Source organism: Triturus cristatus, chromosome 2_1 (assembly GCF_964204655.1).
Source record: "Triturus cristatus chromosome 2_1, aTriCri1.1, whole genome shotgun sequence".
Lineage (NCBI taxonomy): Eukaryota > Metazoa > Chordata > Amphibia > Caudata > Salamandridae > Triturus > Triturus cristatus.
Genome location: NC_140581.1, coordinates 281,561,311 through 281,583,518, shown reverse-complemented (window position 1 = coordinate 281,583,518; position 22,208 = coordinate 281,561,311). Strand labels below are relative to the sequence as shown.

The 22,208-nt window shown below is 44.9% G+C and overlaps 1 protein-coding gene across 1 annotated transcript in view; it reads right to left on the bottom strand.

Annotated features, from left to right (window-relative positions):
- WDR70 (WD repeat domain 70) overlaps positions 1–22,208 on the bottom strand; it is a 1,822,964-nt gene that overhangs the window by 188,948 nt on the left and 1,611,808 nt on the right. Inside the window, exon 15 of the mRNA XM_085631103.1 lies at positions 2,099–2,215. Coding sequence (XP_085487229.1) covers positions 2,099–2,215 — 117 coding nt within the window. The remainder of the gene's footprint in view (positions 1–2,098; positions 2,216–22,208) is intronic.

Genomic DNA, 22,208 nt, shown 5'->3' with positions numbered 1-22,208 from the left:
CTTATCGCACGTGAGGTAATACTGAAAAAACTGATTCAGTGCATCAATGACACATACTAGATCAGGAATATTTTGGACAACTGGAATCTACGTTTCGCACAAGTAAGACTGGTCCACAAGTTTCCTATAGTACACGAATCTGACTGTGAGTGCCTGTACAATGAACTGTCTTTTAATAACAATTATTCATTAAGGGCTACAAGGGCCACAGCAGATGAGGTTAATTCAAAGAAGATAAATAGTGTATTAGATAAACTGGTCTGTTTCTCTGGCAGATTATTTCATTGCCTAACCATGTCCCATCGTGATATCTAGGTACGGTTCAATAAAATTGCTTCTACTCCCAAGAGCCTGTACAAAGATTTTCTACATAACATGTTTCTCACTCTTCACTGGTAACGGACCTGAACCTCCCCACTGCTTGAAAACATTGTTTCTGAAGGTAGGTCAGTAAAAATGGTCTTAGGATTTGTCCAAAAGAAAAGTATCTTGATTTACAAAAAAAAGTCTTACGTTCAATTACTCCACAGGGCACAGAGGGGCAGCAGCTGGAAGAATCCCAAAACAGCAGGTGAGAGGATCCTGAGACTGGCCCGAAAGGCTACTTAGCAAGTAGCAAGCTCTGATAATCGAGTCTCAGTAGCCAGATTACCGGCCATTGCTGCACTCACCTCAACCTCCACCAGGGCAAGCTTTCCATCTTACACAAGCTTAGTAGGCCCAGGCCCTAACATGTAATTTATACTTGTTATGCGAAATTTCAGATGCATTCAGATAAAAATACTATTGTGGGAACAATGCAAATAAGCAGAACGTGAGAGGCTGTTGTTTACAGCACTTGAGTTTGTTGCACTGTTTATTAGCACAAAATGTGTCCTCCCATCCAAAATGTACATGAGAACGTATTTCATGGTACAAAATAGAGCTAAATGACACATATGTATGTCAAAGATGTTTCCCAAAATTTCATGGCTTTTCCCTAAAGGAAATTATACAAATTTTGAATACCCCTAATATTTAACAGCACAATTGAACAGTGACTCAAAACTAGAGTATGTTTCTGTAACACATTTATGTAGTTTACAAGATTAGTTTAAAATGCAAACTAAATCCTGTGTGTAAGTGGCAATACCCAAAAGTTCAGGTTGTAACAGGAAATCAATTTTTAAGATGAGGGTCTAGCTCAAGGATGCAGAAGCATGCACAGCGGACAAACAAAATACGTTCATATGTTCTTGGAAAAATAAAAGTGATTATAGTGAATGTGTATTAGCAAAATATTGATACAAATCAACGGTTCATATCATTGCAAGTGTGGAATTCGTCTGAGGACCTCTGTACGTATTATCATCTGTTAATATTCACTTCAGTGACTAAGTATGTGTGTAGACATTTTTGTAAAAGGTCTCAAATTAGAAAAAACAGTTCTGAAAACACAAAAGGTTTTTCAGACAAATGTTTAAAGAAGTGGTAATTTTTTTTTCGAAAGGTTCAGTATTTATCACGGAACAGGGCAAGGATTAGTTTAACGGTTCAAATCAATGTTCCTGTTCATGTTTAGAGCATGAGTTGGCATAGAGTTAAAGACTGAGATAAAATCTTGATAAAATCCTTCACAAAAATATTTCACACACAAAAAAGATGTGAAAATATAAGGGTTAGTCTCTGGTTCACATGTTTGGACTACGTTTACTGTAAGGTGTAGGGTAATAATTCTGTATTGAATTAGTGTTGATAATTAGACTAAATTAAGATGCAGCACACGTTCAGACCTAGTAGGATATGGATAAAAACAAAGTTATTGCGCAAATAACATCCTAGGTTAATGTAATTTTTGGCTCTAAGGATGATTTTTGGGTGAGAGATATTGTTAAATGTAATAAGGGAGGGGGGCGGAGGGATTTCGAAATCATGCAAACAAATGACACTAAAATTCCCTTACAAGAAAGTTGTGCAGATACTAATTGGTTTTTTCTTTTGCAGTTTCTAAAAGCTCCTAGTAGTCTTCATGTTGGCCTGTAGTGGAGCAGTGGGGTTGCAGGAAGCTTATGTTCCGGGGTGACAGAAGGGCTATGTTAACAACACAACGGTAACTTACCCGGGCCTGCTACGGGGGGCTCAGGTTTATGAGATTTTAAAGGATCAAGACGATCTTTTTCCAGCTGTTTTCTTGTACTCCGTTGACGAGGCTCCCGGAACATTGGAAGAGCATGAGCTGCAAAGGAAAAGAACCGACATCCCTGGTTACTACAAGAAAAGACATGAGGAATAAAAATACCTATTCTTTCACCCCTTTTTAAATGTAGTGAGTTACTTGGAACGCTTCTCAATGCAAAGTGCAGTATTACCGTATAATTATTTACTGAACAGTATTTACTGAATAGTATTTAATGAACATACATTTCATCTGTACTGACTACAGGGTGATGCTGGAGCTTAATGATGTTTGTGCTTGATGTCTGTAGTCGCCCGTAGATCTATGACCTTACTATCTAGAACATGTTACAAAAGTCTGCATTTTTGGCACATTCAACCCGACTTTATGATAAAGAAGGGTTCAAGAAAAGGAATGTGAGTAACACCCAACACAGGCGCACACACAAGTAGTCGCTCATTGCCTGCTGACAATTGCCACCTACCTGCCAGGCCCTAAAAACCATTCCCAAAATTCAATTTACATTTACCGCACTGCAAATTAATCCATAACATGAATTCGCTCTATCCACATTTCAGATGTACTGATCTCGCTCGAGATCGCTTCATGTAAAATTATACACTTTTATGGTGCTCATTTTTTTCATCACAAAAACATCAAAGTATGAGCAGTCCCTCAACTATGTTACAAAAAAGACCTCCATATGACACAATTACTATTTAGGACTGAACAAACAAAAAATACTTTTTTAGAATTAGCTATGAGTGTGAAATTTTATAATGTCAACTGATTGACATAACTGAGCCTGAAGACTGAATAAGCTCTGACCGAATCATAACCAGGCACGTGCAAGTTATACAGACACCTCTACAAAAGGCCTGTTACCCCATGCACTTTCACCTTTAGAACCTGTGATCTGCAGTATCAAGTGCTTTAAGATACCCAGTTATTATACCTGAGAACTTGCATGCGGGAATGCACACAACGCTCCTCAAGAAGACACTTAAGAAACATCCAAAGGGCCCTGGCAGAACTACCTGTGTAAATCACAGGTCAGTTTACACGCCGTTTCATGTTTTTACCATGCACTAGAGTCGACCGACTTGTACACTGAAACACAATTTAGAATCAGAACTGTAAGATTTTCACGATAAACAGTGAGAACTGGTTTGGCAATGCTCTCTAACGGTATGAATGAGTGATGTCCTTTTGCATTTTCCGGCACTAGTGCCATATCACCAATAGACAAATCTGTTGCAGTTAAAGAAAAACATGAGTCGAAAGGCAGGATGAACAAGCATTGGCATAGCATATAGGTCTCGCTTTTGGGACCTTATAAGTATTTAGTTATGCAGCACAATATCCTTACATCAACTGCTGCATGGCTAAACAATTATAAGGTCCCAAAGGCAAGACCTATTGCGCTGCCCCTGTGATAACGTATCTATCCGATCAACTATGCACATTGTACTTCTCTGTAAATTTTATATGGATCTGAGAAGATCTTTTATTGTACCCTTATTGAAGCCACGAAATTTTAATCAATGTAGGCCAGCATTTTTATATTTGCAACTTCTTCTAAATCTGTACAAGTGCGTGATACTTACAAGGTTTCTTAGAGCGACTCAAGCAAGGCAAAATCTTTACCAGCAGTGGGTTAATACATGAATTGTTTGTTAAAATATGATTTGTACTCTGGCACTCCCGATTTTACTGTATCTTAATTGTCTGCACTCTTTAATAGGAATTTTAATCTTCATGTATTCTTTTATGATACGCCTTGTGTGAATCTAATAAAGATAAATTAAAATTGAATTGTGTGACGTGGAAGTGTGTGGCGTTGAGCGAAAATTATGTTGAGTGGTATTATGTGGCATGGTGTGGAGTGTATTTATGTGGAGTGTTGCTATGTGGCATAGATTGAATTTATGTGGAGTGTATTTATGTAGTATGGAGTAGAGTGTAATTATGTGGGGTTGAGTGCGGTTATGTGCAGTGTAATTATTTTGTGTGGCGAATTGTGTCGGGCTGAATTGTGTGCGTTGTGTGGAATTATGTGACATGGTGTGGTGGATAATTGTGTGGAGTAAATTTATGTGGCGTTGATTTGGACGCTAACACGTAGTGTTCACCCTGTGACTTGCATTGTGAAAAGGGTGTGTACGGGGGTTGGAGGGGGAGTTTGATGCACACTGAGGTGTCTCAATAGAGCCACTATAGTACAGTAGAACTCTGCAGTGCTGCACATCTTTAGGTACCATCCAGTAGGCGAGTAATACACAGCCAGTCGTGTGTAATACAGAAAAGGTACACTAAAGTAGCAAAAAAGAAAGGTACACTGGCAGATAGTAATGCCGGAAGGGTAGTGAGTCGCTTGGGGCAGCCTGGAGTATGCTCCTCGCGCTGCCCCGAAGGTGGTACACCAGCTGTCTGGTAGGTATAGGCACCCGGCAGCCAATGGCAACAGTGAGCTGAAATACCATAAATAATCATTAAAAGAAAACACAAACAAAGGTTATGTCAGAGGTTTTGAGCATACACTGCCAAATGTACACCATTTAGTCACTGAAATGACATCACAAAAAAATGTGGGGGATTGGATGGGAAATGGAGCAGCAGCCATACCGAGCTTTGAGTAAGCTACCTATGACATTTGGTCTTGGAAAAATACTGATTTGAGAATTCTAATAGTGTGCGTGACACCCCACGGTACCTGGGAGCTGCATTTGCGAAAGGCTTTTTTATTCCTCATTGCAGACAGAGCACTATGCCACAAAAAAATTATAAATGCTTTTGACAATATTACAATGCCCCATATATTTTCAGCCCTTCCCCCAAACACCTCATGACACCAGCAAAAGACTGAATGAAGAAAGGCGACACTGGCAAGGTCCAGCAATAATACCCACCGCCGGGCCCCTCGCAAGCATCCAAGGAAAGGTAATAGAAAGTCCACTTAAATTCCGTTTATTAAAGAGGTAGAATCCCTACGTCCTTATTGTAGGTGGCGTTGGTGTTGAGCATTTGTTTGATCTCCACACCATCCATCCACTGCACTGCTGCTTTGGCTTCTGCTGTCTCATTTCCTTTCTTGATGTGCTCTAATTTAGAAATGGTTTTTGTAATGTGGGTGGCAAAATATATCATGTTTAAGTGCTACTGCTGGCATTCCTGTGTGCCGCAAAGTCTGATGAATGTCAATTATGGCTAAGGAGATATGAGAAGTAATTCAATGAGCCCAATGGAGCCAGAAGTGAGAAGACCCAAATACCTGCAGCACGTGAAATGAAAACTTGGCAAAAGTAAACTACGCATAATAAAACTCTGCCTTTTGCCAGGGCTTTGTTGGTAAAATAAACAATACAAAGGCCCAAACTTTGTACTGAATGTCAGGTTTGGGATGTCCACTGCTGCCGAGTAGCTGTGGACCGGGGAGGCAGATAGATGGGAGAGGTTGGGGTAAACTTCCAGGCTTATAATGTGACAGGTAGCAAAGTTCCTAAGGCCTGTGAGGAGCATGGTCAGACCACCAAAGGACTGTTTCCTGCTGCGTTTGTGTTCAGCTGGCCACAGGAAAACAAAGCCAATTCACACTGCGATTATGGCAAACGATTGGAAATCATACTGTGCACTATATATAGAATGGCGCCGCGATGCTGCACTAATAGCAGTGTGGGTGATTTACAGGTGCTAATTAATAATAATCATATATCCTTAAATTAGTCCTCACTCACATTGTACCCATGACAAAGACTGTGAGAAGTGCCTCTTGTTTCAGGCACTTACACTAAGACCACACAAATACCGAAGATCCCCCTCCCACCTTCCATCTCCAATAATTGTTTTGGTTTATTCGCCTTTAGCGCTATTTTTAGAGAATGGAAGTGTTAATAATGTGTGTATTAGAAGATTTAAGGGGTTTAGGAGGCAGGCGGTACAAAGGGGTCATGAGGAGGGGAAATAGCGGCCGATTTCTTTGCCAGATACCATCTCTGGAGAGTGAAATAGAAGGGTTCGAGCGGGGGAGGGCCAGGCGTTTTATGAGGGAGGAAAGGGGAATTTAAGTCTCCCTGTTGCTTAAATGGAGCCGTAAACCTATTATAAACAGATTAGGATAAATTGAGCACCTCATTCCATCATACGGTGTCCTCGAGGGCTGGAATTGCTTGTTAACCCATTAAAGCAGCCGACTAGATGCAGACCGGGTGGGGTAGATAGAGCCTGGAGCAAAGTTCCAGGATGCATGCTCGGAGCATGGGATTGTTTCTATGTTTGTGCTCGGAGTGTTCGGGAGGGGTTATAACGTGACATAGCAGTGTTCCACGAGGCTTGTGCAGAGCATGGTGAGACCACTGGAGGACTGTTTCTGCTGCAGTAACTGGGACGGATGCAGACAATAGTGGCACTGGTACAGGTGCATGCAGCCCTTAAAAGTTGTTAAACTGGCTGAATCAATCAGTTATTGAAAGATTTTGCCGTTTCTCTCAGGTAACAAATTTGAATTGAATCAGCAAAAAAACAGCATATTGTGCAGACCCTCCCCATCCCCCCTCCTGCCCATAAACCTGAAAGGAAAAATATGAAAACGGGTGTTGTGCTGAAAGAAAGCACGGCTCTCCTGCACATAAATGTTAGAAGCATGGCGGCGGCCGCCATGGTGATAAAAAAGACAAGCATTTGCCGCTCGATGTGGGAAGCTTGTAATAAGGGAAGCTGACGAGGAGGGAGTGGGAGAGGGGAGGGGATTCACGTGCTGTAAGGCTCATTGAAGCAAGCAAAGGTTTAATGAGCCTTGACAGAAACCCACATGGCGGCTGCGCACGAGCACACTCGCGTGAACGCAAGCGCTAGGCCATCCAAAGCCTGTGGCAGCACTTTGAAAACCCACACACTAAATTTCTCGCAGAGCAGCGCATGCGCTGGCTCAGCGAGACCTAAAAAGGAGAGAGCCAAACAGAGTTTCCGTTGCCGTGGTTTCTTTATTACGTGACATTGGTGTAATCATGGTGTAAGAAATGCTTCTATAGGATCTTGGGAAGCGAATCTCTGTTTCCCAGACAGCTGTACTGTTTTAGTCCTTCTTCGTGATGTGGTTTGCGTTTGACACAGGTTAGACGACATGATGGCTCTCCTCCCTAGCTTCACTCAGCATCCATACTGATTTTCTCACACAAGAGTATGTTCTAAGAATCTTAAACATTCATACGGACAGGAAGTTTCATAAGATTTATAGCCAGAGATTTGGAAAAATTGACTTCTGTAATGCATTGTTCGTTTTCTCCACTGCATTAGTAAAGTCCTCCTGTTGCCCCAAATACCAAGAGACCTGCGCCTTACGAACTTAAAAGAGGCCTAGAAACCTCTGCCTCTTCGAGCTGGCTCCAGCTATGAATTAGAAAAGAAAGTAAAATTAACAGAAGGGATATTTTATATGTTTTTTTAACTGATGAACCAGCATTTGTTTGTATAGATTGACATTTTTAGTACTAGGGAAATCAGATTCTGAAAAATAAAACCCGGGACAATAAACAAACATAGAAGTAGGACTACAATTCTGCATTGGCCATGGGTCACAGGATGACTTAGTTGACCGCGTTTGAACATTTAGGCAATTAGGCACTAACAGGAATTAAATGCTACTTTTACACATGGTATTATCTGAATGAACCAAATTGCTTCCTGATATGGGCTGCTAATTCTAGCACTGGAACAGGCGAAAACTTGCCTAGTTCCCTCTGTGTTCAGTTGACTGTCTCTGAAAACTAGGACAGTTGTTAATCTTACTGAAATTTTTCAGGGCAAAAACTAGGCCAGTCCCAACAAATCCAGGACGCCTGGTCTCTCTCTATAGCGGATATAAGACTTACGAGTGACAGAGTGGTTTACCATATTGGTGTTTTCTCATCATGTCACAAAACATTTAATTAGCTTGCAGTTTAGGAGCTCTATCTATATATACCTATATCTATATATATATATATACATATATATATATATCCAAGACAAGCCTCCTCACCACTCCAGAGAAACCGAAGGGACACAACAGGGGACCAGGAACAACATCTTTATTTCCGCATAGGAGGCATGACGCGTTTAGACTAAATGTCTTTATCAAATGCCTTTACACTGCAAACTATCACCGCCGTCTTTCAAATTATCCATTCCGCTTCCATTGGTGGAAGCCCAGCGAAGGCGATTGGTTGTCAGAATGCCATCTTGCAGTCTACATCGGCAGACCACAACTCCCAGAGGACACCATTCCGGCCATCAGGTAAGCGTTTTTGTTGCCTTACACTATCTCGTGGTGAGTGCTGGAGATCGGTGAACAGGCGTGTATGGTGCAGTTATTAAATATCCCAGTGTCTCTGCAGTACAAAGTTCCTCTCTCTGGCCCCCATCGACGCCTCACCGCATGGCTCCAAGAGGTTGTGGGATTGGGGACTAACTACAATGAGCTTGTCCATCCGTGCAGTCACAGACTGCATCTCGCAGCGAAACTCCACAGTTCCTGGATGCAGGGGCCAAAGCAGACCAATACCTTGGTTAACTCGAAAAACTGCAAAGAAGCACAGCCTGTATCCTTGTTGCTCTGGCCACAAACGAGACGGGTCCCTCCAGCGCACCCAGGGCGGGCGTGCGTAATATCTAAGAAAAGGCTCCTCACCACTCCAGAGAAACCGAAGGGACACAACAGGGGACCAGGAAGTACATCTTTATTTGCGCATAGAAGGCCTGAAGCGTTTCAACTAAATGTCTTTATCAAATGCCTTTACACTGCAAACTGTCACCGCCGCCTTTCAAATGATCCATTCCGCTTCCATTGGTGGAAGCCCAGCAAAGGCAATTGGTTGTCAGAATGTCATCTTGCAGTCTACATCGGCAGACCACAACTCCCAGAGGGCACCATTCCGGCCATCAGGTAAGCGTTTCTAGTGTCTTACACTATCTCGTGGCGAGTGCTGGAGATCGGTGAACAAGCGTGTATGGTGCAGTTATTAAATATCCCAGTGTCTCAGCAGTACAAAGTTCCTCTCTCTGGCCCCCATTGACGCCTCACCGCATGGCTCCAAGAGGTTGTGGGATCGGGGACTAACTACAATGAGCTTGTCTATCCGTGCAGTCACGGACTGCATCTCGCAGCAAAACTCCACAGTTCCTGGAAGCGGGGGCCAAAGCAGACCAATCCCTTGGTTAACTCGAAAAACTGCACAGAAGCACAGCCTGTACCCTTGTTGCTCTGGCCACAATTGAGACGGGTCCCTCCAGCGCACCCAGGGCGGGCGTGCGTAATATCCAAGAAAAGGCTCCTCACCACTCCAGAGAAACCGAAGGGACACAACAGGGGACCAGGAAGAACATCTTTATTTCTGATTAGGAGGCATGACGCATTTCGAATAAATGTCTTTATCAAATGCCTTTACACTGCAAACTGTCACCACCGCCTTTCAAATGATCCATTCCGCTTCCATTGGTGGAAGCCTAGCGAAGGCAATTAGTTGTCAGAACGCCATCTTGCAGTCTACATCGGCAGACCACAACTCCCAGAGGGCACCATTCTGGCCATCAGGTAAGCGTTTCTGTTGCCTTACACTATCTCGTGGTGAGTGCTGGAGATCGGTGAACAGGCGTGTATGGTGCAGTTATTAAATATCCCAGTGTCTCTGAGGTACAAAGTTCCTCTCTCTGGCCCCCATCGACACCTCACCGCATGGCTCCAAGATGTTGTGGGATCGGAGACTAACTACAGTGAGCTTGTACATCCGTATATATACACAGACACACACAAATAAATACATGCATCTCTCCAGGGAGAGAGATAGATATTTATTTATCGTGAAGTGTACTGACTTCTGCCCAGTGCTTATTTTGAGCCGATGTTGGCGCCGGCAGTTAATTGCCAACACCTGCACTTACCACAGTCTACCAAATGGTGCTGCAGAAAGTCTTATTAAAAGTTTAGCACAGCAGGGGCGTGGCTTCGGCGCCACCTTAGATGGCCGCCTTGCGAGGAGGATCCGCTGCGCTAAGGGCTGGTCGTGGCTTTTCGGGGTGTTTAGATGCCACTTTGACAGACATGTTTAAAGGAATATAGAAGAGGAAAGTAATAGCATGCTGTGGTGCCATTTTTTATTAAAAAGCTGTGCCTATTTTTTTTGGGGGGGGGCACAGATGCTGCTCCAACAAAAGTGGCAGCCATTTTGCTCGCTTTATTAGGGGCGGGAGAATGGTGATAAGTTGTGCATTTTGGCAGGTTGAAGATGTTTCCTGATATGTGGTGCTGCCTATGTTTGTTACAGCTTTTATGCTGTTCTTAATCTATTTTTTCTGGCGCCTATGGTGATTTGAAGCTCCGTGGTATCTGGCGTAGCTCTCTATTTTGTTTTCCTGGTCTGGTAGAGGAACACTTGTGGCATAATAAGTCCTTCTCTTACTTCAATTTGCTGTTTATGGCACAGTGTACTGTTACTTTTTATGGGACAACTAAGGAAACCACAGTTTGTTTTCACCCTTAAATGACAATCTTGAGCTGGTTTGTGTGCTGGTTCTGTTTCACAGTTATTAACTGGAGCCCAATCAAACTCTCCTGGTGTAATGGCGAACTCCGTCACTCCTCGTAATGCATATTCACAATCTGTTGTAAGCAAGACTTTGTCGCCCTCTTCTGCATCCAAAAGGTTGAAGCAGGGTCCTCCTTCACCTGACAAGTCAATGTCCCCTATTTCCATAGAGTTACTGTTGGAGGAAATCTGTGCACTGCGTCTTTTTGTAGAATTGACTAATAACAGGATACAACATCTGGTCATCGATGGAGAGTCGTGTTTCCAAGGTGGAACCAATCATTCCTTGGTAAAAGAGGTGCACCGCCTCCAACAACACACTGAGGATTTGGAAAACAGTAATAGGTGAAATAATTTCCACATTTATGGCCTGCCTGAAGCTCTGGAAGGAGCTGATCCTGTCTCCTTTTTTTACCTCTTTCCTGCCAAAATTGTTAGATATGCCTTCTTCAATCTTGCTTAACATTCAGAGAGCTCATAGGCCCGGACCCGTCCTCCTTTATCGGCATCTCCTGCTAAACCCAGAGGTGTCATCATACCTTTTGTAAATTTACTGACTTCCTAGCAGGACTTTCTTTGGCTAAAGCCAAACACCAGGTTACTTGGCTTGGTCAAAGAGTGTTCCTATCTCAAGATGTTTCCAATGCCACGGCAGCCAGACAAAAATAATTTCTCAATCTTACAGTTCCCCTAAGTTCTCTTGGTGCCAGATATAGTATTTTTCACCCCTGCATTTTCAAAGTGACTTTCAAGAATAATACTACTGCATTTGAAGATCCAGCAGAACTTAAGAAGTTTATACAAATGCATACTTTGGTTACTACGGATACTGCTGGACCTTCTAATGGTTGATCTTATTTTTTATTCTCCCTGTTAGGCTTTTCAGATGATTCAAATTGATGTTTTGTTTTATGAATTCTTTAGCATGTTTCTAAAATGTAATTTTTGGAGATATTTATGTTACACGCTGTGTTTTATAATGCTCTTTTTATCTCCTTGCAGATTCATCTTATGTAATTGCGTTTGTGTGGTCCGTCTTCTTGAGTGTTTATGGTCCTTGTGTGGCTTGGATTCCTTCCCTTTTGGGCGTGTCATCGTTTCATGTGTCATCACCACCCCAATTCCTTTCCCGAACCTACTTCCTCAGGTATGTTTCTTCAGTCATCCTTTTTTGATATGTACGGTCTCTTCTTTTGGTTTTCCTTTTCTTTTCCTTACCTTCCTTTGTTGCCTTCCCTAGTTTTCCCCTATTCTGTATTTGCTATACTGCTCTTTTCCTATTCCTTTACTACTTTGTTCATTTCTGTCATTTTGTTCCCAGTCTTTTCTTTTTCATGTCAATGACTTCAAGCAAGTTAACTATTTCCTACAGTTTATAATTTCGTATAATTCATGGAATATTAAAGGTTCTATAAATCCTGTTAAAAGACAGAGGATATTGTCCCATTTGGGTGAATCTAATCCTGACGTAGTGCTTCTGCAAGAGACCCACCTTACTGAGTTGGAAGCTTTAACATTCAAGTGAAGCTGGGTGGGGAATGTATTTGTTTCCCCTTCACTGAATAAAAAGAATGGTGGTGTTATATTGTGCAGAAAAGCACTAAATTTTACACTTATTTCAAAAGAATGGATGATACAGGTAGATGGATTATTGTTACCTGTCTTATTGATAATTTCCCTCTTACGATGTTAAATGTATATGCCCCTACAGTTCCCGATGCACAAGTTACTACTTGTGTAACGTACTTGTGTAACGATACATCCGTAAGAGATATTAGTTAGTGATAGATTCCTTACCTTAGAATATCCCCGGGCGTCAGACTGGATCCAGAAAGTTTTGCTAGCAGTACCCCTGCGCGTCAGTTGGTGACGTTGTGCGGTTCCGCGTCTATCACTGGCGTCCTATGCACTGAGATGACGTCACAGAGACTACTTAGGCGCCACCCATGTGCGCTGACGTCAGTTCTGTACACGACTTTCCGCGCCAGGAACGCAGAGCCATGCCAAAAGCTGACGACTGGTGCCATGAAACTAGGGCCCTGAAAAGGGATTTCCTTAACCCTAGAAATCAGTTCGCAGAACGGGGAGGATGGGTGGGGCATTAAGGAATCTATCACTAACTAATGTCTCTCACAGATATATCGTTACACAAGTAGTAACTTGTGCATCTGAAAGAGACACGTTAGTGATAGAATCCTTACCTTAGAATAGATACCCCAGCAATACCAACCCCGGTGGTGGGTCTGCAAATAGATTACACCAGAAAGCCACGGAGAACAGAACGGCCAAAGAAGCCGTCTCTCCGGACCTGACTGTCAAGGCAGTAATGCTTCGTAAACGTGTGCAGCGAGGCCCACGTAGCTGCCTGACAAATGTCCTGCAAGGGGACGCCGTGTCCCTAGGCAGTAGTGGCCACCGTCGCCCTGGTAGAATGGGCACGCAGCCCCACAGGAGGCTCCTTCTTAGCCAACGAGTAACAGGCCTTGATGCAGAGAACGACCCACAGAGAGATGGTCCGCTTGTGCACAGCCCGACCTCTTTTGGCGCCAACAAAGATCTGGTCATCCACCCAGAACTGTTGGGTGCGCTGCAGGTAGAACGAGAGCACACGTTTTGGCTCCAGACGGTGGAGCCTCTCTTCCTCTTTTGAAGGATGCGAAAGAAGGTGGGCAAAGTGATGGTCTGCCCGAAGTGGAAGGGCGTGACAACCTTTGGCAAAAAAGAAGGACGGGTCCTTAAAACCACCATGTCCGGATGAACAGAAAGGAAAGGAGGTTTGGAAGAAAGAGCCTGGAGCCCACTCACTCTTCTGGCAGACGTGATAGCTACCACGAAAGCCGTCTTGAGAGTGAGCAGACGCAAAGGACAGGTATGAAGGGGCTCGAATGGAGCGCACATCAGATATGTCAAGACAAGGTCTAAGTCCCATTGAGGCATTATGAACGGCACGGGAGGAAATGTGTGCGTAATGCCTTTGAGGAAACGGTTAACAACTGGGGACTTAAAAAGAGAAGGCTGATCTGGAAGCCGTAAAAAGGCGGAGATGGCTGAAAGATAATCTTTGATAGTACCCAGAGCAGAGCCCTGCTGGGCCAAAGAAAGAAGGAACAGAAGGACTTCGGAAAGAGGAGCAGAAAGGGGATCCACAGCCTTAGCTGTGTACCATGCCACAAACTTGTTCCACCTGCAGGCGTATACCGTTTTAGTGGTGGGACGCCTGGCTGCCAGAATGACATCACAGACTTCGGGAAGAAGATCGAAAGCTGTCAACTGTCGCCGCTCAATCTCCACGCATGGAGGTGGAGGCTGGACAGGTTCAGGTGGAGGACTATCCCCTGCTGCTGCGACAGAAGATCCTCCCAAAGAGGCAGTCGGATCGGGGGATCGATTGCCAAGCTGAGTAGCTCGAGATACCAGTACCTTCGTGCCCAATCCGGAGCCACAAGGATGACTTGGACCCGGTCACGCCGAATCTTCTTCAGCACTCTGGGCAGAAGTGTTATAGGCCGAAAGGCGTACAACAGACCGCAACTCCACTCGCGACTAAAAGAGTCGCAGAGCGAGTGCCGCCTTGGGAATTCCAACGCGCAGAACCGATAACATTGCACGTTCTCTTCGGTGGCGAATAGATCTAACCAAGGCTCTCCCCACTGCTGAAAGAGACCTTGCACCACGTCCGAGTTCAGATGCCATTCGTGATCTATCAAGCACCGGTGGCTGAGTTCGTCCGCCCTGGCATTCAGAGAAGCTGCCAGGTGTTGAACCACCAAGGTAATGCCTTGATGTTCCAGCCATGTCCAGAGGTGCAGAGCCTCCTGACAAAGGGTCCAGGACCCCACCCCGCCCTGTTTGTTGCAATGCCACATGGTGGTGGTGTTGTCCATGAACACCTGCACTACACTTCCCCAGACAGAGGAAGGAATGCCTTCAGTGTAAGTCGGATCGCCCGAAGCTCCAGAAGGTTGATATGGAGCTGGGACTCCGCCGGAGACCAGAGTCCTCTGATCTCAGCCTCTCCCAAGTGGCCTCCCAATCCTAGGAGGGACGCATCCGTCACCACTGTGTGCTCCGGTTGGGGAAGGGAGAGGGATCTGCCATTGACCCAATCGTGATTCGTGAGCCATCAATGCAATTGTCGTGCAGTGCCCTCCGAGAGCTGGACATGATCGGACAGGTTGCCCTGATGCTGCGCCCACTGAAACTTCAGGTCCCACTGCAGAGCCCGCATATGCCATCTGGCATGTGGCACCAGCAGGATGCAGGAGGGCATCAGGCCCAGGAGCCGGAGGGTCATCCTGACTGAAAGGCGGGATAGAGGCTGAAAGATCGGAATCATAGCCTGAATATCCCGGACTCGCTGCTCGGGAGGATAAACCCGAAACAGCGTCGAATCCAGAATCGCTCCGATGAAGGGTAGCTTCTGAGAGGGACTCAGGTGCGACTTCGGCATGTTGATGGAGAACCCCAGCAAATGCAGGAGGTCGGCCATAGTCTGGAAGTGGTTGACGACTGCCTGGAGCGAGCCCGCCTTCAGCAACCAGTCATCGAGGTAAGGGAAGACTGACACCCCTGACCTGCGCAGGTGAGCTGCGACCACCGCCATCACCTTTGTGAACACCCGAGGGGCGCTGGTAAGGCCAAAGGGGAACACGGCAAACTGAAAATGCTCCTGGCCTACAGTGAACCGTAGGTAATGCAGGTGGGCCGACAGGACGGAGATGTGAAAATATGCATGCTGCAAGTCCAACGCTACCATCCAGTCTCCAGGGTCGAGGGCAGCCAAGACCTGAGCTAGAGTCAACATCTTGAACTTCTCCTTCCGGAGGAAGCGATTGACGTCCCTAAGGTCCAAGATGGGGTGCAAACCGCCCTTGTCCTTCTTGGGGACCAGAAAGTAGTGGGAATAACAACCACGTCTTACTTCTGACCCAGGAACGTGCTCGATGGTCCCCTTGGCCAAGAGGGGCGTGACTTCCTGCTGGAGAGTTGCCAAGGGTTCCCCGACATGCTGTGGTACTGAGGTGGCATGGCTGGATGGGCGGACTGAAAGGGAAGGGAGTAACCCTTGCAGATGATCTGCAACACCCACTTGTCCGATATGAGAGCAAGCCAGTGGGGGAGGTGATGGAGGATCCTGCCACCCACTGGTGTGGGGTGCTCCACAAAGCGCGGCTTAGGAAGGTTTGGAGGTAGAAGCAGCGGAGGTGGACTGACCCCCACGCTAAGTCCCAGTCCCGCCTCTGCGGAAGCCGTGCTGAGGCTGGTTCTGCACAGGCTTGCTGAAGGAACGTGCCTGGGCGCCTCTGCTGTGACCATGAAAGGAACGAAAACCAGAAGTGGCTGGGCTTTTCGTGGAAAGACCCAAGGACTTAGCCGTGGCCCGCGAGTCCTTAAAACGCTCCAGTGCACTGTCAGCCTTATCGCCAAACAGGAGAGTGACATCAAAGGGCATGTCCATGAGTGAGCTTTGGACATCTGGCGAGAACCCGGTACATCTCAACCAGGCATGGCGACGAAGCGCCACAGTTGTAGAAATCGCCCTACCTAGTGAGTCCGCGGTGTCCAAACCACACCGAATGTTGAACTTAGCCGCATCCTTACCCTCAGCAATAGCTTGAGACAGCACATCTTGGGTCTCCTCAGGACACTGAGGCAACACCTGTGCAACTGTATCCCACACCGCGTGGGAATAGGGGCCCAAAAGGCATGCGGTGCTCACCGACCGCAGCCCCAAGCTGGCCGAATAGAACAACCGCTTACCGAACTGCTCCAGCTTCTTAGAGTCCTTATCCGACATTCTTATCCACAGTGGCTGTCTGCGACCAACTGCCCAGCAAGACGTCAGTGAGGGCGTCGTTAAACGGTAGCAGGGGCTCCGACGAAGTGGATGCTGTCTGGAGCACTTCAGTGAGGAGATTAGTTTTGAGGGCCACCATAGGGCGATCAAGGTTGAGGACCTCAGCCGCCCGGCGGAGCACCATCGTGTAGGAGGCGCCCTACTCCATGGTAGCTGGGGGAGAGGCAAACCCCGGGTCAGAGGAGATGTCGAGGTCGCCAGCATCCTCCAAGTCGTCCGCCCAGTCCTGCTCGTAGTCACAAAGACGGGCAAGAGGGTACTCGGACCCCTCCCAGTCGTCCTCCACCTCCGCCACATATGGTACAGACCGCGGCGGCAGAGCAGGAGCCGGAGAAGGAACAAACAGTGTCGGAAACTGTGCTGAGAATGGCGCCGGTTCGGGCTGAGCTGGCGCCGTATCCCAATGCAGATCCCATGTAGGAACAAAATGGTCCGGGAACCAGGGCGAGGGTGGGACAAATGGCACCCACTGCGATGCCGGAGGAGGAGCAGAGGGTGGCGCTGGGGCCGGAGCCGGCAGCGCTGGACCTTGTGGCGCCGTGGCCGGAGCCAACGGCGCAGGATCCTGTGGTGCCGAAGCTTGATCTGCCTGCAGCCCAACAGGATCCGGACAAGGGACCGCGGGGCCCGAAGGCACGCTGGCGGGAGACCGAGGCCTAAAGAGGGGTTCCATGGTAGCAAGAAATTCATGCACCTGTGCGGGAGTCGCCGACGGACACGGATAAGGTGGGTAGGCCGCGGGACTCCCAGGCTTCGTAGGAGCCGCAGGGGCAGAACCCCTGTCCCCCTCATCCGCATCCGGGGACCAACGCGGGGACAGGGGCGAACACGCTTCTTCGACTTCTATTTGAGGCGTCTCTTACCCGAATCCGAGGGTGAAGACTTGGACCCCGAAGAGCGACAGCGTTCCCTGGAACAGCGCTGGGACGAGTGCCGGACCGCCAACAGTTTCCGGCACTGCTCCCTCAAGGCCTTTGAGGCCATGGCCCGACAGTCCCGGGAGTCGTGGTCGGTCTCCAGGCAGTAGAGGCAGACATTGTGGGGGTCCGCCACCGACATATTGCGACGGCATGCCTCACAAGACTTAAATCCAGGCACCAAGGAAACCAAAGTTGTACAAGAGACAAAAAGTCTCAAAAAAGGGTAGTCAAAAAGTGACTAAGGTACGTGCTCTAACCGGATCTGCGCTTTCTGGCGCGGAAAAAGAAAGAACTGACGTCAGCGCGCATGGGTGGCGCCTAAATAGTCTCCGTGACGTCATCTCGGTGCATACGACGCCAGTGACGGACGCGGAGCCGCAAGACGCCACCTACTGACGCGCAGGGGTACTGCTAGCAAAACTTTCCGGATCCAGTCTGACGCCTGGGGATATTCTAAGGTAAGGAATCTATCACTAACGTGTCTCTTTCAGATCTCACTTTTTGGCCTTCTATTGCTAAGAAATGTACACAATATCATGGCTCATTTTATTTTGGGAGGTGATTGCAACCCAATTATGGGTGGTGATTGCAATCCCTTTTTGGGTAAATGTTTTTCGACTCAATTTTTATCTTAAAGAATGCATAAACAATTTCAGATGGCCGTTGCTTATGGTGCCTTGGTGTTCTCCTGTAGGCTCTTTAACCCTACTGTGCGGGATTACACCTATTACTCACCCTCTCATGGCACACTTTCACGTTTAGATCAAATTTTTCTCTCTAAGTCTCTTTCGCAACATATCACACAATCATATATTTCCCCATTGTAATTTCTGACCATGATATGGTTATTACTGACTTGGATTTGGTTCCTCCTGCTCCCCCCTCGCATAGATGATGGTTTAATAATTCTCTCTTGCAAGATGAACAGTTTTCCAGTTCCTTTGTTTCGGCTAGTCCCAAATTCTTTTCATTTTATGATAATGCTTCTGTCTCTCCTTCTTTGTTATGGGATACGCTTAAAGCATCTGCATGTGATTTTAAGTTATGTTTCTAAGACTAAAAAGAGTCGTGCTAAGGAGCATTCAGCCATACTCTCTTCATTTAAATCTATAGAACAAAAGCACTTATCTTATAAGTTGCCCTCAGATCTTCAGAACCTAATTTAGGCAATACTAAAGTTTAACTTAATTTCTACAAATGAGGCAAATTGTATTCTCCTTCAGCAGAGTGCGTGTTATTATGGTTGGAAAAACAAAGTGGGTAGACTGTTAGCAAACTTTTTGAAGGTTAGAAAAGAGCGGTGAGTTATTGATTCGGGGATAAACTTGCATGGTGGCTCTATTACGAATCATAATGATATTTTAGAAGAATTTGTTAAATTCTATAAATCTCTGTATACTCAGGAGTCACAGACTCAGCCCTACAATACTGTAGATTATTTAGGTCAAGTTTCTCATACCACCTCCCCTGATTTGGACTTTCAATCCTTAGGAAAGGATTTCACCCCTGAAGAAATCTCTTGCGCGTTACAATCATTAAAACTGGGGAAAACACCAGGATCTGATGGCTTTACAGAAGAATTTTATCTCCACTTCTCAAATATTCTCCTCTCATATTTATTTTGCTTATTTTCCTACTTTTTTGATTCCTTTTCTACGTCTGGTACTTTTCAGGAAGCTATAGTATGTCTAATTCATAAAGAAGGTAAAGATCCCCATGATTGTAAAAAATTATAGATCTATTCATTGTTAAATGTTGATTATAAGATTTGCTAAGCTGCTAGCACTTTGTTTGGAGTCCTTCCTCCCGTATCTTACTGGGAAAGAGCAATCAGGTTTTATTAAAGGCAGATTTATTTGTGACAACTCTCAATTATTGTTCAACTTTCTTAGCAAGGCCCCTCTAATTAAATCCTTGCTTGCAGCCATAACAATAGATGGTGAGAAGGCCTTTAATAGGATTAGTTGGGAGTTTATGTTCAAATCTTTATCCTGGCATGGAACTGGACCTAAAAGTATTGCTTTTATCTTCCTCTTGTATCACTCTCCTAAAGCATCCATTATGGTTAATTGTATGCTTTCTTCATATTTCTCTCTTTATAGAGGAGTAAGACAAGGTTGTCCACTCTCCCCCAGATCATTTGTATTGGCGCTAGACCCTTTTCTTTCCCCGATTTGTCTTAACCCATTGATCTCTGGCTTTACCTATGGTGATCACCAATTTAAATTTGCTGCTTATGCAGATGATGTCCTTTTGTCCATCTCCTCTGCTGAAAGTTTTTTGCCCTCTCTTTTGACTGAGATATCTCTTTTCTTTGAGGTATCTGGTTTCAAAGTAAATAAAGATAAAACGGAAATTCTTCCTCTCAATAAATACACTTTTAGACATTCTTATCACATAACTGATTTTGAGTGGTCAGCTTCTGCCAAAATTAAATATTTAGGTATTTGGGTCACAAATTCTTTTGTTGATACCATTAGAGTTAATTTGAAAGAACTTAACATGAAAGTAGAATGTCTTCTTTCTTCTTGGAATCCATCATTTCTTTCTTGGTGGGGAAGTCTAGATGCGATTGAGATGATGTTTTCCCCTATTTTTTTATATCTTCTTTATGGCATAAAAAGAAATCGCGTGTATAGAGCATATACTTTGAGATTAGCTGCCCTCTGGATTTCTGACATAATTTTACCTCTTTTCGGTAAGATTTTGAGAATTTTTCATTAAACCCTTCCCTTTTAAGAAGGTTTTGTTTTTTTGTTCTATAAAATCGCACCTTTACTCTCCGGTTTTAAAGCAGTCTGTTTCGTGGCTTAAATCTATCTTTCTTCCAACTCACTTGACTCCTTCCATATTTCTTGAAATGCCAATATGGTACAATTCTTTAATTTGGGTTCATAATAGAACTCTTTTTTGGTGTAATCGGAAGGATAAAGGGCATATGTGGGATCACCAACTCGTTTCAAATAATGCTCCGATTTATTTTCTTCAACTCTGCAATACTTATCATTGCTCCAAGTCCTTCTATTCTCCCTTTCTATCATTGATGAATGTGGTGCTTGATAGATACTTTTCTCTCCAGAATTCTTCTCCTAGTTAAGTTAATCTTTCTTCAGGATTTACTGAGTTCCACAAAACAGGTCCTAAAGGAGCAGCAATCTACAAATGTCTCTTGTTGCCAGACCCTACTTGAGCCGAAATTTCTAGATCAGCTAGTATTACTCAATCCCTCTTTTACATTTACCACAGATTATATAATACTCCTATACAATGTTCTAGGTTTACCACAGGTATTTCTGAAAAATGCTGGTCTTGTGATTTTCCTCAAGCAGATCTTATACAGATGTTATTTAGGTGTCCTGATACCCTTTCCTTTTGGCATAGGGTTTCGTCTTTATTTATTTTTGGGCACATTAACTCAGTCCTTTTTTCCCTCATTTACCAGTGATAAATGATTGCATATTTTGTTGGGTATAGCATTTCAGCAAATCGTCTTTAACTGGAAATCCTCAGCTAAAGAATCATATAAGGTGTGGTGGGACTCTGTATGTTCACATCATATATTGGATACTATGTGGATGATGCAATGTCCCTCTTCTCAAGATTATGGCTGCCTCTTATTATATTTCTTAATCAAATTGATGTTACTGTATCATATACTATTCCTACACTATCCAGAAACTTTCAGCCTCCGTGATTAATTTAGTCTCTGTCTTCTTTATATTTGAAGGGAACGTTGTAGTTTTTAAGTGCATATTGTAGCTATGCTTACATGGTTGAGGTTGTGTATTTTTTAAGTTATTGTATTATTATTTAGGAACTCTCCTTATCCTTTTTCTCCCCTTTTCTTCATTCCCTCCCCCGTTCCTCCCTTCAGAATATAAGAAGACTTTAGTATTTTATAGAAGCTGTATTGTTAGTATTTGCTTGCTATTTTACCACTTGTTCTCCGAGAATATTATGTATCGCTGTCCTAAATAAAGTTTTTTGAACACAACACAGCAACAGTTGTTTACTAATTCAATATGCATAAAAAATGACTGATACCTGCCACCCAAGCCATTCTTATAGCTTTTGGGGGGTCTGGAATACTCCAAAATGTCACACTTGGAGGTGTGTGATGGTAGGAGTTGTGTTAGTACTGTCATTTGCAGCACTAGCAGGGGTATTTGGGTGGTGCAAGCTGCAGTGACCTCTTGACATGGGCCCTGTCACCTTTTTTTTTTTTTTTAACAAATTAAGTACTGCTTCAAACTCACCTTGAAATCACTTCCTTGGCATAGGGAAGACCGTGCCTGAGCCGAGGAAGTACACCTGGATGGAAGAATGCACGGTCAGTAGTAAGCGTGCGAGCACTGGGGAGAGGGACGCGCTGCACGATGGTCTGTGTGCAGCAACAACTTGATGCACCTGTATGCCGATAATCTCAATCATGGTGTCTCGTCCACCCATCCCTACTAGAGAATGGTAATAATGATGTTGTCATGGTTTGCTGCGCCTCTGTGTTGTGTAAAGTGTGATCAATAACAATGGCGGCAAGGTGTTTTCGACTTGCCCACCCTACTTGATCTTCACCTGTTGTGCAGATGGTGAGGTCTGTGCCCCATGCTCGTGGATTCCTATTTGTCAGGTCGTTCTCAAATAAAGAGAAGTTGGTGGTTAAAGTAACTGGGGTTTCAGAAGCTGTGTATTGCCAGCCTGTGCCCATGTGTTTGAAATGC